Source organism: Brassica rapa, chromosome A02, assembly GCF_000309985.2.
Source record: "Brassica rapa cultivar Chiifu-401-42 chromosome A02, CAAS_Brap_v3.01, whole genome shotgun sequence".
NCBI classification, from domain to species: Eukaryota; Viridiplantae; Streptophyta; class Magnoliopsida; order Brassicales; family Brassicaceae; genus Brassica; species Brassica rapa.
Genome location: NC_024796.2, coordinates 24,897,672 through 24,913,024, shown reverse-complemented (window position 1 = coordinate 24,913,024; position 15,353 = coordinate 24,897,672). Strand labels below are relative to the sequence as shown.

At 34.6% G+C, this 15,353-nt stretch overlaps 3 protein-coding genes and 1 non-coding gene across 4 annotated transcripts; 1 reads left to right on the top strand and 3 right to left on the bottom strand.

The window, feature by feature from the left end:
- Positions 1-2,571: 2,571 nt before the first annotated feature.
- Positions 2,572-3,928, bottom strand: LOC103853966 (ribonuclease 1). The gene is made up of 4 exons (XM_009130857.3): positions 3,609-3,928; positions 3,359-3,514; positions 3,024-3,222; positions 2,572-2,934 (listed from the first exon to the last, which is right to left on the bottom strand). Exons 1-4 carry the CDS (start codon positions 3,717-3,719, stop codon positions 2,711-2,713), a joined length of 690 nt encoding a protein of 229 aa, XP_009129105.1. The 5' UTR covers positions 3,720-3,928; the 3' UTR covers positions 2,572-2,710.
- A 1,586-nt stretch (positions 3,929-5,514) lies between these two features.
- LOC103853967 (pentatricopeptide repeat-containing protein At2g02980, chloroplastic) lies at positions 5,515-8,043 on the bottom strand. Its single transcript, XM_009130858.3, has one exon. The coding sequence runs from the start codon at positions 7,537-7,539 to the stop codon at positions 5,716-5,718; it is 1,824 nt and encodes a 607-aa protein (XP_009129106.1). The 5' UTR covers positions 7,540-8,043; the 3' UTR covers positions 5,515-5,715.
- A 1,086-nt stretch (positions 8,044-9,129) lies between these two features.
- LOC103853968 (protein PHYTOCHROME KINASE SUBSTRATE 1) lies at positions 9,130-13,006 on the top strand. Its single transcript, XM_009130859.3, has one exon. It carries the CDS (start codon positions 11,605-11,607, stop codon positions 12,850-12,852), a length of 1,248 nt encoding a protein of 415 aa, XP_009129107.1. The 5' UTR covers positions 9,130-11,604; the 3' UTR covers positions 12,853-13,006.
- Positions 13,007-15,122: 2,116 nt separating this feature from the next.
- Positions 15,123-15,318, bottom strand: LOC117132349. Its single transcript, XR_004455899.1, has one exon. It is a non-coding gene; the product is annotated as a U2 spliceosomal RNA (small nuclear RNA).
- Positions 15,319-15,353: the final 35 nt, after the last annotated feature.

The window sequence follows — 15,353 nt, the reverse complement described above, 5'->3', positions numbered from 1 at the left end:
GCTTAACAGCTCCTTTAGGTTCAAAACCCAAGTCTTTTGCCAACCTTACAAGCCATTTGATCTCTCTCGTTGCCTCAGACATGGATCTATATTCGGATTCGGCTGAAGAATGCGACACCACATCTTGTTTTTCAGTCTTCCAAGAGATAGGAGACCCTCCAACAAGAGTAACAAAAGAACTTACTGATCTGCGGCTAGTAGGACACGAGTTCCAGTCAGCATCGCAATACACCGAGATGCTGAAATCAGAACTAGAACTCAGCAGAATTCCTTGACCAACCGTCCCTTTTAAGTATCGAACCACTCGCAAAGCAGCCTCCCACTGATTCTCTCTCGGCGTCTGCATGAACTGCGACAAGATATGGACAGCATAGGTAAGATCTGGTCTTGTCACAGTCAAGTATATCAAGCGTCCTACCAAACGTCTATACTTCCTTGCATCTTTCAGAAATGCACTTTTGTCAGTCCCCAACTGATGTCTTTGTTTCATTGGTGTAGCTGCTGGTTTGGCACCAAGTAGACCCGTCTCTTCAATAATATCAAGTACATATTTACGCTGTGTAAGCATAAAACCTTCCTCTCCTCTTCCAACTTCAATCCCTAGGAAATACTTGAGCTTCCCTAGATCCTTCATATGAAAGCAACGTCCAAGATACTCTTTAAATTTAGTAACCAACTCCATATCATTGCCACACACAATAAGGTCGTCGACATATATCAGAACCTTCAACTCCAAACCATTCTTCTCATACGTAAACAATGAATAGTCTGAATAAGAATGATGAAACCCATACTTCTTAAGCGCATTTGTCAGCTTTGCAAACCAACATCTAGGTGCTTGTTTCAGACCATAAACAGCCTTATGTAATCTACAAACCTTCCGTGGATCAGGATGATGAAAACCCTGGGGTAACTTTATATAGACTTCTTCATGCAGATCTCCATGAAGAAAAGCATTATGTACATCCATTTGATGCACTATCCAGCCTTTCCCGGCAACAACATGCAACAATCCTCGTATTGTAGTCATCTTGGCTACTGGGGCAAAGGTTTCATCATAGTCTTCACCCTCAACCTGTCGATTACCCAATGCTACCAACCGTGACTTAGGTCTCTCGACAGTTCCGTCTGCATTGTATTTATATTTAAAGATCCACATATTCCCAATGGCAGTCTTCCCAGGCGGCAAATCCACAATGCTGTAGGTCTTATTTATTTCAAATGCTTTGATCTCACTTTTCATTGAATTCCTCCAAATTTCATACTGAACTGCCTCCTTGAAGTTCCTTGGTTCGACTTCTTTTGTCACTGCTGCTAAGAAAGCTTGATGCGCAGGTGAGAAGTTTAAGTCAGATACAAAATTATCAAGTGGATATGGCGTACCTTGGACCGTACTAGACTCGTTGGAAGCCGCGATGAGTGTGTCAAAGGTATTTATACAAAGTGTCGATAGCTGACTTATAGGACGTCAAGCTTATCACAACTGAATCCATATTTATCTCTAACATATATCCTAGATAAATACTATCTTTATCTAATAAGGAGGCAACGTGTGGTGATTACTCCAGACCATTCTGCACATTTGGATTGTATATGGAAATGCTATTGTTACAGAACTGCTGCTGCGAGTTTGTTTGCGGTTTCATAGCTCCGTTGCTAGTGGTTAATTCATCAAATAAGCTTGTTTCGTGTACCACAACATTGAAGGTTTGCCACCAGGAGAGAACATAAGAAGAAGAAGGTTTCTTGACCCAAAATAGTAATCTCTGAGCTATCTTCGTGTACCACAACATTGAAGGTTTGCCACTAGGAGAGAACATAAGAAGAAGAAGATCAATGTCACAAAGAATAGATAACTCATGAGCCTTTTTCAATATCCCGTTTTTCCTTTTTCCAAACGTAGCTTGGCGTCCTTTTGTGTTATCTAACTTCTTTATCTTCAATTTTACCCTTTCAATCCTGTTACCTTAAATATTCATAAACCCTACAGTAGGATCCAATGGTTCTTTTATTCTTCTTTGTAAAAGAAACTAATTTATCACACAACCAGATCATCATGATTCCATTTACATCACTTTGAGTTTCAAAAAAAAAAACGATCTTTATGAAGGATTCTTGTAAACCCTAATCGTTAACTTGTTGGTGAAGGAAAATGAAAGAGAGATGAAATGGGAAACTTTTACTTACCCAAAGAAGCAAATTCAAACGCTAAGCGGATACTAACCATGAGGGAGATCTAATAAAGGATCTCGAGAGAGAGAGAGGAAGAAGAAGAAGAAAGAAAACTTGGTAGCTACAATCAAAACCAGAGGCAGAGAGGAGAATAGGGATATCACCATTGGATAAGAAGAAAGTTAACGCGTTACAACGACGTCGTCGTGTCTGAAGGAGCTGAAACGTTTTCCTCAGTACTTCTCTTTTAACTTGGAAAGGAAGATAAAGGGCAAGGTATAGGCCGTTGCTTAAGGAACACGGGACTCTTTTTGTTTGGGTTCAAATATCTTTTTAACCTAAATCATGCTTTTAGTATTTTTGTTTAAAATAAACCATAATAAATAAATAAGCTACAGATTAATCCATAAATACTAAGCATAATGAAATCAAATTCCATAAAAGTTTATTACAGCATAAATTATATTTAACGAAACCGATCTTCATCAAGAAAAGATCGGCTCAATTCAATACATTAAGAAATTACAAAAACAGATAATTAAAAAGAAGGGAATTCAATCTGGGCTCCACATTTTCCATGAGGGAAAACCGGGCATTCGATTAAACCGGAAGCAGACCGGTCAACACATAGATAGACTTGGTACAATTGGCTATTCCCAGACCCATCTCTGTTACACTCAATCCAAGGAGTGAAGCCCGTTGACGCTTTGATCGAGCCTCTTATGCTCTCTAAACTGTACGAGTTCCCATCCGGATTAATCCCTATACGTAATAAACCAGTATTAATTAGATCATTGGACCGGGAAGAACCGAATCAATCAATAAAGAGGGGGAGTAGATTAAAAGCGTACCGGCTTTAGTAAGAGCTCCAAGAAGATTGGTTTTCTGCTTAAGGCCAAGAGAGGTTTGGAAATACTCATGCTGGTTGATAACCGATTGGGAGCAAGTACCGTGCTTCTCCCATTCGTGTTCCCAGAACGCCTCTCCTGAGCCGCTTGGGCAAGCAAGTGTAGGCCAGTTCCGCTTCATTGAGCTGATTAGATCCGATATCTGTACCAAACATAACCAAAACAACCGGTTATGTTTCTATTTTGAGGTTAATAACCGGTTTTATCTAAATCCGAACCGGGTTACTTAGATCAAGCTAGTCCAAAAATAAAACAACAGAAAAGTTGCATGTAATTACCGTTGATGAATCGAATGGTTTAGTGGCGTCACAGTTAGATGGATAAGTTCCATCTTTGTAGTTAGGCCAAAGACCATGAATACCAAAATCAGCTGCTGGCTTGCCTGAAGTTGGATAACAACAACTCTTCTGTGTGTCGCAGTATGATCCTGGCCACTTTGAATCCATACATAAAAAATAATATATTAGAATAATAATGTGTTAAAACATTATTTGAGGATAATAAATAAACTGGTAATGGTTTAGTTACTTGTTGGACGAAGTAGAAGAAATCAAAATCTTCAGAGGAAGAAGCAGCGAAGACCGAAGGCAAAACAAGAATAAGACTTATCAAACACACTGTTACTTGAAGAAGCTTCATCTTTTGAAGATTGTAGTTGTGGAGATTTGAAGTTATAGGATTGAGATGGTGATTTTGTTTATATATATAGGGAAACAAAATCAGAGAGATGTGAACAGAGACCTCTCTTTCACATTTTGTGTACTAGTTTAATGACAGATACATCAAACGAATCTGGGAGTTTAATGGTATATACCTTTTATATGAAGTGTATCTGTAGATGTATAGTTACGAGTTTTTTTTTTAAACTCAAGACATGAGATTGCGTGTGGACATGGTGTGTGACTGTGTTTTTAAAAGCTTTGAAGTCGTAACGTTCCCACTTGTTGGTTTAGATAGAAGGTTCGGTTTGTATCCTCGTAACTGATCGATGATTTTTTGAAATCCAGTTATTTACATTTTATACTTTATCTAATCTAATAATTTATTAATTTCTAACATGATTTTATGCTTTTGTATAAAAATGAAAGAGGAGTTCCATGCGATGATAATAGAGAGGAAAACAAGGAAGCACGTTTTATGGGTTGAATCACGTTTTCGATGATTGTATTCTTATGATATTAAATATTGTAAACGCATATAATTATTTGCTAGCATTTTTTTTTTTTTGTAAACTAGCATGTTATTTTGTTTCATATAAAGTTCAGTTTATCAGATAAATTGTCATTTTCGTCATACGAACAAACAAACTCTATATTATTATTCAATGTTTTAAACTTTGGTATATCCATCCCCTTATAAAAGCACAAAATTACGTTCATGTCAAAGTTTACGAAGTACTAACCCATCCTAGTAACCCCATTAATCGTGCTCTAATTACAAAACACATTGTTACTTACTTACCTAAAATTCTAAATTTATCTAGCCTATTTTCCAAAATAAAACAACTCAGTTTGAAAAATAATACTCCCTTTGTTTCATAATAGATGAAGTTTTAGTACTTTACACACATATTAAGACATTATTATTTTTAAACAAAAAATGATTAAAATATAATTTAAAACTAATTTATTTAATTATAAACACAATTAGTTAAAATTTGATTGGCTACACAGTTTTTGAGAAAGTTAAAATTACATAGATATGTAAAAACATCATTTATTGTGAAACAAAAACAATCACCTAAAACATCATCTATATTGAAACGGAGGGAGTACAACTTAGCTTCACACACAGTATATTATTGGTCCCGGGTCGTTGCCGACATATTTGAAACTCCCCATGTCACTAGTAATGTATATGATTCCTTGTTGTTATTGATGTGATGTGTTAAGTTGATGACTTGTAGTCACTAAGTCAACGAATTGTTTACTTTCATTACTTCTATAAACAAATGAAAAGGAAAATAATTTAAAGTTGCACTATATAGAGAAAATGATTTAACAAAACTAGCATCTTTTTTTTTTTTTGTTCAAAATACAAAACTAGCATCTATTCACACACACAAGAAGAGGGACATTGAGGCTATAGGTGATGTAAGTAGTGGAAGAGTGATCAATAAAAAGATGATGATGATTGATAACAACCACAAAAATTGCCGAAGTCTTTTGATGCATGTCAAAATTCTCTCAATATAAAAGTTGTAGAAGTTTTTGGTCTAGTGGTTAAAGGTTCAAATATTTTTACACCAATTCCAGAATTTTTTCGCATGAGTATGCTATTTTTTTGTGTGTAGATTATAAGGGATGTAAAAGCTTATAAATTTTTTTACAATGCGCAAAGCCGTTTGTTATGATAGTGTACTAATGAGAGAGAATGTCCAATGAAGTCATATATGTAGAACCGTGACCGTCAATCCAACTGTACCCTTATATTGTTAAAAAAAAGATAGTGTTGAGTATATATATTGTACTATAATACTTCCACATAAATATGATGACTTACTAACTTGCTATTACAAAGCATAAAAGTCCAAAAAGTAACTCGAACACTTCCACCATTCCTTGTACATTAGATTTAAAAATACATGTTACAAACAACAAGAATTGTACATTCTGTTTGTTTCTGCGTATGGGCATCACCAAAAATCACCACAAGAACATTTACCATCTTCAAAATGATGAAACCTCTGAACATCTCTAAGAACAACTCTCCTACCAAACACAACAGAGATTAACTTAGCTGCATTGTGGCAATCTCTACACACCCTCAGATTCTTAACAACCCGAATCGTTGTCCCTGGAGGAGTATTCAACACTCCAAACGCAATCGCAAGCTTTTCGCTGTGATACCTAAGCGTAATCTCCTTCTCATAGTCATCCATATCCGCATGAACCACCACTGATGTATCAGGAACATACCCTGCAAGCTTTAGCTCTTTCACCATCTCATCTAGTGCTCTGTGAAGCTTTGTGTGTGTATTAGACTTCACACCATCCCCTGAGAAAAACTCATGAACCACGTTCTTCACCTCTAAGGAGCTGCACCCTGGGACTTTCACCGCTCTTCGATCTTTCATCACCTTTCTCAAAGATTCCACATCTTCCCATTTCTTGTTTCTCGCGTATAGGTTTGATAAGATCACGTAATCACCACCGTGTGAGTCATCCATCTCAAAGATCCTTTCGCTAACCTTCTCAGCTAGCTTCAAATCGTTATGGCTGCTACAAGACGACAAGAGAATCCTCCATAACAATGGCGTTGGGCTTATCGGAAGTGTATCAATGAATCTATACGCATCATCTAAATGTCCAGCTCTACCGAGAAGATCCACCATAGAACCGTAATGTTTAATACTCGGAACAATCCTGAACTCGTTAACCATCCTTGAGAAGTACTCACGCCCTTCTTCAACTAAACCTCTGTGACTGCAAGCGTTTAACAGACCGAGAAATGTGATCTCGTCAGGCTGAACACTCTCAGATCTCATCCTCTCAAACATCAACATAGACTTCTCCGCTTCCCCGTGATTCGCGTAAGCTACAATCATCGCCGACCAAGCTGGTGTATCCTTATCCCTCATCTTCTCAAACAGAGACACGGCATCATCCAAGCTACCGCATTTAGCAAACATATCGATCAAAGCCGTGTTTACTTTCACATACTCACAGAACCCGTGTTTCTTCGCATACTCATGTATCCACTTCCCTAAACCTAACGACCCCAAAAGCGAGCAAGAAGACAGAACACTCAAAAGGGTGATCTCATTCACCTTCAAGCTCTTACCTTGCATCTCACGGAACAAGGATAACGCCTCGTTCGGTCTGTTCCTCCTCGCGTAGCCAGTTATCATCGCGTTGTAAGAGACAACGCACGGTTCAAGGATCCGATCAAACACGCGTCTAGCAGCGTCCACGTCTTCACACTCGGTGTACATATTGATAAGCGAAGGGCAAACATAGACATCATCATCAATCCCTAGCTTCATCGAAAGACAATGCAACTGTCTACCTTCTTCAACCCCTTTTGCAGCTGCGCAAGCTTTGAGAAGAGACGGGAACGTGTAGTGATCAGGCAACATCCCACCTTCTAAGACGTCAACGAAGAGAGCGAAAGACACAAGAGGATTCAACGAACGAGAATACCCACGAGCAATGGAGTTAAATCTAACGATGTCTGGTTCAGGCATTACGTCGAACAGGTGGCGTGCGTAAGCCATCGAAGACGTCGTGGGAGTTTCAGTGCAGAAATTTATCAGCTTTGTGATAAAGGAATGATCTTTCTGGTTGTAGAGGTGAGATTTGATGGCGTAAGCGTGTATCTGCATCAGCTCTCTTAGGGAAGTGCATTTGGAGATTTGAAGAATCGGGTTTGGTGGATTCGAAGTGTCGGGTTTTAAAGGGTTAGAGATGGTTTCTCTGTGAGGGAATGATGATACCAACGAAGGTGAAGATATCGCCATTAAAGCTCTGAATGTGAGCTTCTCATTGGGATTAAAGGAGACGATAACGATAAGCCTGACTCGTGATGTTGCAAAACTTATACCGAACCGGATTAAACTAAATCACGGGTATTGACTTAACAGAACCGTATTAAACCGGAAGCTGCAGCTTTGGGTACGCATTTTGCATTGGTGGGTCAACGGTCAACCTATAACATTTACACAAGTTCTACATCTACACAACAATAATATGAAGAAGAACTCGTCTGATTCTTCTTGCTTATAAGTATACAAGGTACATGGTTTTGGGTATTCCATCTTTTAAAAAAAAATGAAAAGGCTAAAAGAGAATTTGAAGAATTTACGAAGGTTACTTTAGAATATTTTTCCTTCTCAATGTTATTTGAGATTAATGTTTACATAGAAGAGAGATGTGACATAACAAGTATACCCAAAACCATGTGACATAACAAGTATCACTAATGTCTTAGACCTTTTATCATAAAACATGTCCGTTAGAGTAACATTAACAATTAGAGACCCAAAAAATATCTTATAACAGCTTCTATTGGTATTTAATTATATACTAGATCTCGATCCGCGCAACCACAAAGGTTTTTATTTTCATTTATTGTTATATAAACATTTTGTTTTCAATTTTAAATTGGTATATATTATAATATATATGTGTCTATCAACTTTTAAAATATAATAAGTTTACAGTATATTTTTTAATTGAATAGATTATTTCAAACTTTCACATGTATTTGTATCTTCTTCTATATATATATTTTCGGATTATTATTTTATTATTAAAATCGTAACTATATATATAAAGATTAGTAAAATATTGTTTTATTGTCATATTCAAAGATAATGTAACATTTCACAAATTTAGAAAGTTTTTAAAAAATTAAACTTTTCGCTTCATAGATTTATATTATCTAGCAAATAATTAAACATTTAGTTTTTGTTTAGTTTTTAAAATAAACTATATAGTTTTAAATTTGTTTTCATTGGTTTAAGATAGTAAATATTAATCATTGTTAGATAATATGATTTTTGTTATTTCAAAAAATATTTATAATCTTAAAAGTTAACATCAACAAATATTTAAATGATTAACATATGGAGGTATAATATTACAACATTAAATTATATCTATTTAATTTATACTATCTATAAATCCAATAGATCATCTATTGTTTAAATCCAATTATTGATAGCCCAATAAAAATTTCTGTTAGACCCAAAATTTAAATGATAAGATTAGAGATTAAATGTAACAAGATTTTCTAGGAACAGATCTATTAGGTTCATTTAAAAAAAAAAAATCACACATGAATCAAGGTTGTGACTTGTGTTTTAATATATAAGATTTACTAGGAATAAGTCTATTAGATCCATTTTTTTAAAAAAAATCGCACATGAATCAAAGTTGTGACTTTTGTTTTAATATATAAGATATATAGGTTTTTTGACTAAATTATATATATATATATATATATAGTTTTAAACAATAAAGTAAAATTTAACAAATAGCAAGAAAACAATATTTAAATGAGTATCTTTACTATTAAAACAGAAGTCACGACTTAATTCATGTGTAATTTTTTTATTTTGGACCACGTTTAGAAAATTATTTAAATTACTATTTTCTTATAAACATTTGAATTAATCAAATTATTCTAAGACAAACAAATTAAATAGATATTTCTGTATTTTCTCTAAAATTGTATCTGAATAAAATATTTTCATATCTTTTTATTTAAAATATAAATATATTTTTTATTTTTATTTAAATAAATATTTTAAATATATTTTTCATTATCCAGAGTAATTGTGGGTTGACTTGAGACATTTGTTTGTAGTGGTTGATTGTTTAAACAATTTGTAAACAAATGAGATTAATTCTTTTTCTTGAATAGTATCAAAGATTTTTTTTTTTTTTGTAAATTATTGTGGTGGATGTTACATTCCAAACATTTAAAATATCTAACTCGATTGTGTGACGACTATTACATATTGCTCGTACTTATAGTTAACATATGTGATCAGAATACTAAAACTACATGCGATTTTCGATATCCTTATAGCGATTTCAAAATTTCATTAAGATGAACTTAAACACAATACTAATCCAGACATAAAACAATATTATATCTTCCAGTTAAAAATACTATTTTTTCACACTGAAAATTTTCCCTTTTAACCTTGAAAAAATACATTTGAAATACAAATCTGACAGTACAAAGAGATGGCTCCAATAATATTTCCGGCGAAAATAAAAGTTTTATGAAAGATAAAGTTTTCCCAAAAACAAAAGTTTTAAGTTTTAACAAAGAGAAACACAACACCTAAACATAAACAAGTGGAAGTTAGAACCTAAACTAAGGCCTATAAACGCGATTCGACAGAGAAAAAGGTCATACTGAGCTTCAAAGTAAGCAAACACCATTTTACCAAAAAGAAAAAGTAAACAAACACCTTGTGAACTCATTTGATAGAAAGTCACCAAAAATTTGATGATGACGGACTCTTTCTATAGTGAATAATACAAGCAAAATGCAGAGGTCAGAACTTCAATAACCGGCAAGAAAGACCAAAAAAGCGATGTTGATCTAGAAACGACAATACTTTAAAAAATGATATATAAACTCCTTCTGGATTTAAATATAAAATGTTTAAGGTTTTACACATATATTAAAAATAATAAATACATTATTTTAATTGTTACTTTTTGATTATATCAATAAAGTTTCATCACTTATAATTTTACTTTTTAATTTATATTTAAAATTTTAAAATAAATGCATTAATTATATCTCAAAACATCTTATATTGTATCCGGAGGGAGTAGTATTTTTGTCGGAATGGAGAGAAGTAGCTTGTCTTTGAGGATGAGAATCAAACACGTAAACTGTGGGGCCAAGCTTAACATTTCTACCATTTATAATACAACTCTAGCATATTTTATAAATTAGTACATAACACAGTTTCCATGATTGGCAATTTATTAAAATCTGATATCGTAATGTTCTGAAGAAAATTACACTTTAATACATTTATTTATAGTTATCTGGTATTTAGAATCTTACAAGATATGATCCAAATGAATTTTCTAATATACAATATTACACAAAAATTATTGAGCGTATATTATAATTTAAGAAAACCCAACTCGATGGTCTTTGTCAATATCTCCCCCATGCAACAAAATACACACATCCCTCGTGCTTCTTGTTTTGTATTTTTGTTCCTCTTAAGTGAATTTCAACCACTAGCATAATCTTTTAATTTAATATATTTTAGTTTTCTTAAACGAAAACCTAAAAACTAAATCCAAGTTAATCTAGATTCGCTTTTCAACTCAATCCCCTAACATGTGTGTCCGAAATCTTGTCAGCCTAACATGTATATAGAGTTCGAAAGATGCGTAAAAGTATATCGTGGTTATCAGGCAGGTCCAGTCGTTAATTATGGTTATATATAGTTAAACTGCGTTTGGAGTATAGCCGTCCATTATGTTGTGTCGGCTGGGTCAATATTATACGTCAAAGATGTCTGTCTGCTGAGTTACGATACATGCATCCATTTTAGATAATTACGCAGGAGACTAGTAGTCGACATGGATGGATATATCGTCACTCTTTGTAAAATGTAAAATGTAAAGTGTAATTTTCTAAAAAAAATCTAATGATTTTATTTTTCAGGATAAACGTTAGTAATAATGTTTTTTTGTAAAAATGATCTTATTATAAGTCACTTTTAGTCATTTTCAAATTAATTCCGTAGTTATTATAATAATATATCATTTATTTAGCGGTCACGGTATTACACTATCGTTATAGTATTTAATATAATTGACAGACATTTATCCAAGAACAGTATTTTTCTATTCAGTTCACATACAAACAACTGGCCAGTGTCTCAAAGTGGAACCCAGTCACAGTGATCATTAACACTTAAGCTTCATAGAAACCAGCTTTCAACACTTTGTCATGTTTCCTTATTTATACTCTAATCTAATTCACACACCAGCAAAGAGAAAAGAAGAAGATAATCAAAGCAACCCTATTAAAAAAAATGGTGACCTTAATATCATCATCTGCTTCAACACCAAAGATATCTTTTGATTTCACCAAGGACAACAACTATCCCAGCCTCAATGTCCCTGTCTCTTCTTCTCCTTCTTCTTCTTGCTTGAGAAGCAAGGAAGAAGCTGTTGTCACAACCAAGACGCTCATGGAACCGTGCAAACCCCTAATCATTAACAACAATCCTGAAGATGATCACGAGCTTGGAGATGAGAAGAAGGTGGTTAAGAAAGCTCCTGAAGAACCAGAGATTGGTGTGTTTGGAGCTGAGAAGTACTTCAGTGGAGACATGGACTCAGACCAGAGTTCTAGTGTTCTGTCTCTGACAAAACCCGAAGTTGAGCGGTTTGTCGTTGAAATGAAGCAGACAGAGAAGAAATCTACTGGAACGGCGAGTGTCTGTACTGAATCAAGCTGGAATAGTCAGAGCTTGTTGCTTAAGAACAAACTGGTGAATAGCTGCAACGGTTCCTTGCAAGACAAGAAGACTAATAGTGGTCAGATTCAAAAGGTGAACAACAATAAGAAGAGCTTTCTCTCAAACCTTAGGTGTAAATGCTGTTCTGATGTGGATGATAAGATCTCGGTTAAGAGAAGCTCTGATCAAGATATCTCTGCTTCCACTAGGAGCAAGATCGAGAATCAGTTGAGTTCTTCAGTGAATCTGAGCACAGAACCGATCAAGATTCAGAAGCAAGAAGAGTTGGTACATAGGAAGTCTCCTGAAGTGTTTGGATCTCCTGTAAATATCGAGAAGAAACACACAATTCCTCCATGGGAATCAAGAAGTGAAGGGAGTGATTCTAGCTCGGATCTGTTCGAGATAGACAATCTTACAGGTAAACCAAAGCCTTTTCTTACAAGGCAAGTAAGTGATTATGCTCCGAGCGAAGTAAGCATAGAGTGGAGCGTAGTGACGGAAAGTGCAGCAGGTTTCTCGGTTATGTCAGAATGTGCAACAAGCCCTGTAAGAAGAAACCGCTCTTCTCATATTCCTCGGGTCCCTACCAAAAATGCACCGCAGATTCGGAAAACGAATAGCGGCAGCAGAAGTGGTGGTTTCTTGTTGAGCTGCAAGGGTTATAAGTCTGTTATGGTGTCTGGTGATTCAGAGAGAAGAAGTAGCATGAACAAGAACAAGAACAAGACATCCCCAAGTTATGTTCCAAGATTCCCAATGGAGACTACTAAACCTAAGAGTTTGGAAACACGAAGAAAATTTTCAGTAAAATTGTAAAACTTATGTAATGTCTTGTCGTGTTCTTGATCACAAAAGAAAACTCAAAAAGTGGAATTTGGTTAGAAAGTCAAAAAAACAGCATTTTAATCAAGTTAAAAACACAGATCCGGAATGCAGCAAAAATGATTAGACAATTATAAAACATTGGCTCCACCACGTTTTGTTATATTTTTTAGAGAGAAAAAAGTTTTGTCAATTAGCTTCAAAGGGTTATAAATCAAACGTTTGTCAGAAAGAGCTATTAATGAGGAAACTTAAATAATGAAAGTGTCATTTTACCTAATATATCCAAAGATCATGACCCTAAAGGCCATTGTTTGTCTGTGATAAAGGCAAAGCAGACAAAAACCCATAACTGTTTCTTTGAATATAGGTATGAAGTGATGTGAGTGAAACTTAAGAACCAAAGGGCCTTGCTAAGAGAATAAATGCAAAGAAGATGTATGTCTTTGTAGCCAACTCATTATGGGAAAGACTGAAATTAACCCAAAGTGATCTTATCCACACTCCATTAAACCTTCTCTAGAGGTAAGTGTTGATTCTGAAAATGATTTAAATTTCAGTCCACCAGTAAAAGACCAATATTCCTTTTAAGATTAAGGAAAAAAAAAGCATTTTTAGCTGATTTTCTAAAAAGAAAATAAATATCTGGTTTTGAAGTTGAATAAATATGTGTCTAAAAGATTGTAAATTATTCATTGACATAATCAACTTACAAACTCTAAAATTGGTATTTGCCCCAATCCTGTTTACTTTCTAGATGTTCCTGCTTTCTTCGGTACCTGATTCGGTTTTATTCAAAACAGTAAGATTTCAAGAAACATCATGGATAAAAAAAAAACAAGACATCAAAGCTAATACAGTATGGGTAATTTGATCAAAAAATTTATGCAGATGTTGATGAAGATAAGCATTGTATCCTTCTCAAGGAAAATAATTGAGGCTATAAAATATTAAAGTAAATTTTAGAATCACATTATGACCTAACTACTCAGTCTCCATATGTGGAGAAGAAAAGAACAGCAAAAGCAAGAAGACGTTTTGTACTCATTTTTATTGATTGGTTGGCCATGCTTTAAAGCGCCCACCTACTTTTATAAGGCAAGTGGGTACGGAAAATTGGATCCCACATGACAGAGAATGTCTGAGAGAAGTTCTTATCTTACTTCCTTCAGAGTTTTGTGGTGAAACATTCACTTTCTGGAGGTGAACTGAAAGCTGTTCCCATAGAGACACATGAGAAGCAGAAGACTCTTGCGTATAGACTATAGAGAGAAGAGTCTTGTGTGGTCGCTAACTAGTGTGATTGACAACAATTGTTTTTCCTTACCTAATTGATACTAATCTCTGTAATTACATTAGTAGATTCATCGGTGTATGCATATATATGCTTGTAAGAACTAAAGGATGAACAACGATTTGATTTTCTTTTGTTATTATCAATGCATATCTGAATGTTGCATGCTGTATGTTTTGTATATGGCAACTTTGTACCAATCCATTTAGTTTACAAAATGCTATTATAGTTGTTTCTCCGAGGATTAGCTTTAGTTTTGGGAGTTATATGAGCTTTAGTTTTAAAGTAATTAGCCTAATCCAAGCTTTAAAGTAACGAGCTTGGTCCAACATTAATACAATTTATTTTCACAGATTATAGTTTATGTAAAAATTTGCGTATTACATAAACTAATGATAATAAGATCATAGAATCTAATATAAGAGAAATTGAACATCAAAATCTCTCCATCACAATTATTAGAATCTCTGATATACAAATAATGCTTCAAATATTCACAGTGGGCCCAGCATATATGATATTCTGAAATTGGCATCTCTGATGCCTTATAACAGGGACATCTGATATGCAATCGGTATCTCCAGACATTTAAAACACGTAACGTATGGAACCAAATGTGCAATGTTATCTCTCGGTCTAGATTTTGATTACAGTACTGAGTCTCAAAAGGAAGTTTCATAATTAATTTCTGATTAAACTAATGATTAAAGGAAAAGTTGGACTTTCACAAATTCAAGTGCATAGACGACTCTTAAATTGATTCCAGAGATTAAACTGATTATAATCTTAGCCAAAAGAGGCCCAGTAAGCTAAACATCATTTAGGCCCAACTACACCATTATAAGATAACATACCAGTTAGCCCAACTCGATTAGTTAACCACTTACATGAGAAAAAAGTACAATCCGATTACCGGGTTACAAATTAATTTCTTAAAAGATGAGGGACCCAAAATTAAACTAGAGAATTGGCGGGATGAGCCAGGCCCGTGCAATAGTGCAACGCAGGGGCGACTCGTGAAGACCCAGATAGCAAGCTATCTTAACGGGCTTTCTCCCTAAAAAAATAGAGTTAATATCGTGTGGGCCGATGGCCCACATATCAGATATTAAACTGATAAGAACAGATACTACACTTGATCTTAGCCAAAAGGCCGAGAAAGGTATGATTTGCCTAGTCCATCAAGCTTCTCTTATATACA

Bases quoted from the DNA above. Each gene is read 5' to 3' on its own strand.
- LOC103853966 (XM_009130857.3), bottom strand. From the start codon at position 3,719: ATGAAGCTTCTTCAAGTAACAGTGTGTTTGATAAGTCTTATTCTTGTT. The intron at 3,515-3,608 runs GTAACTAAACCA...ATGGATTCAAAG, and splicing joins TCTTCTACTTCGTCCAACAA to TGGCCAGGATCATACTGCGA. The intron at 2,935-3,023 runs GTACGCTTTTAA...TATTACGTATAG, and splicing joins TGGAGCTCTTACTAAAGCCG to GGATTAATCCGGATGGGAAC.
- LOC103853967 (XM_009130858.3), bottom strand. From the start codon at position 7,539: ATGGCGATATCTTCACCTTCGTTGGTATCATCATTCCCTCACAGAGAA.
- LOC103853968 (XM_009130859.3), top strand. From the start codon at position 11,605: ATGGTGACCTTAATATCATCATCTGCTTCAACACCAAAGATATCTTTT.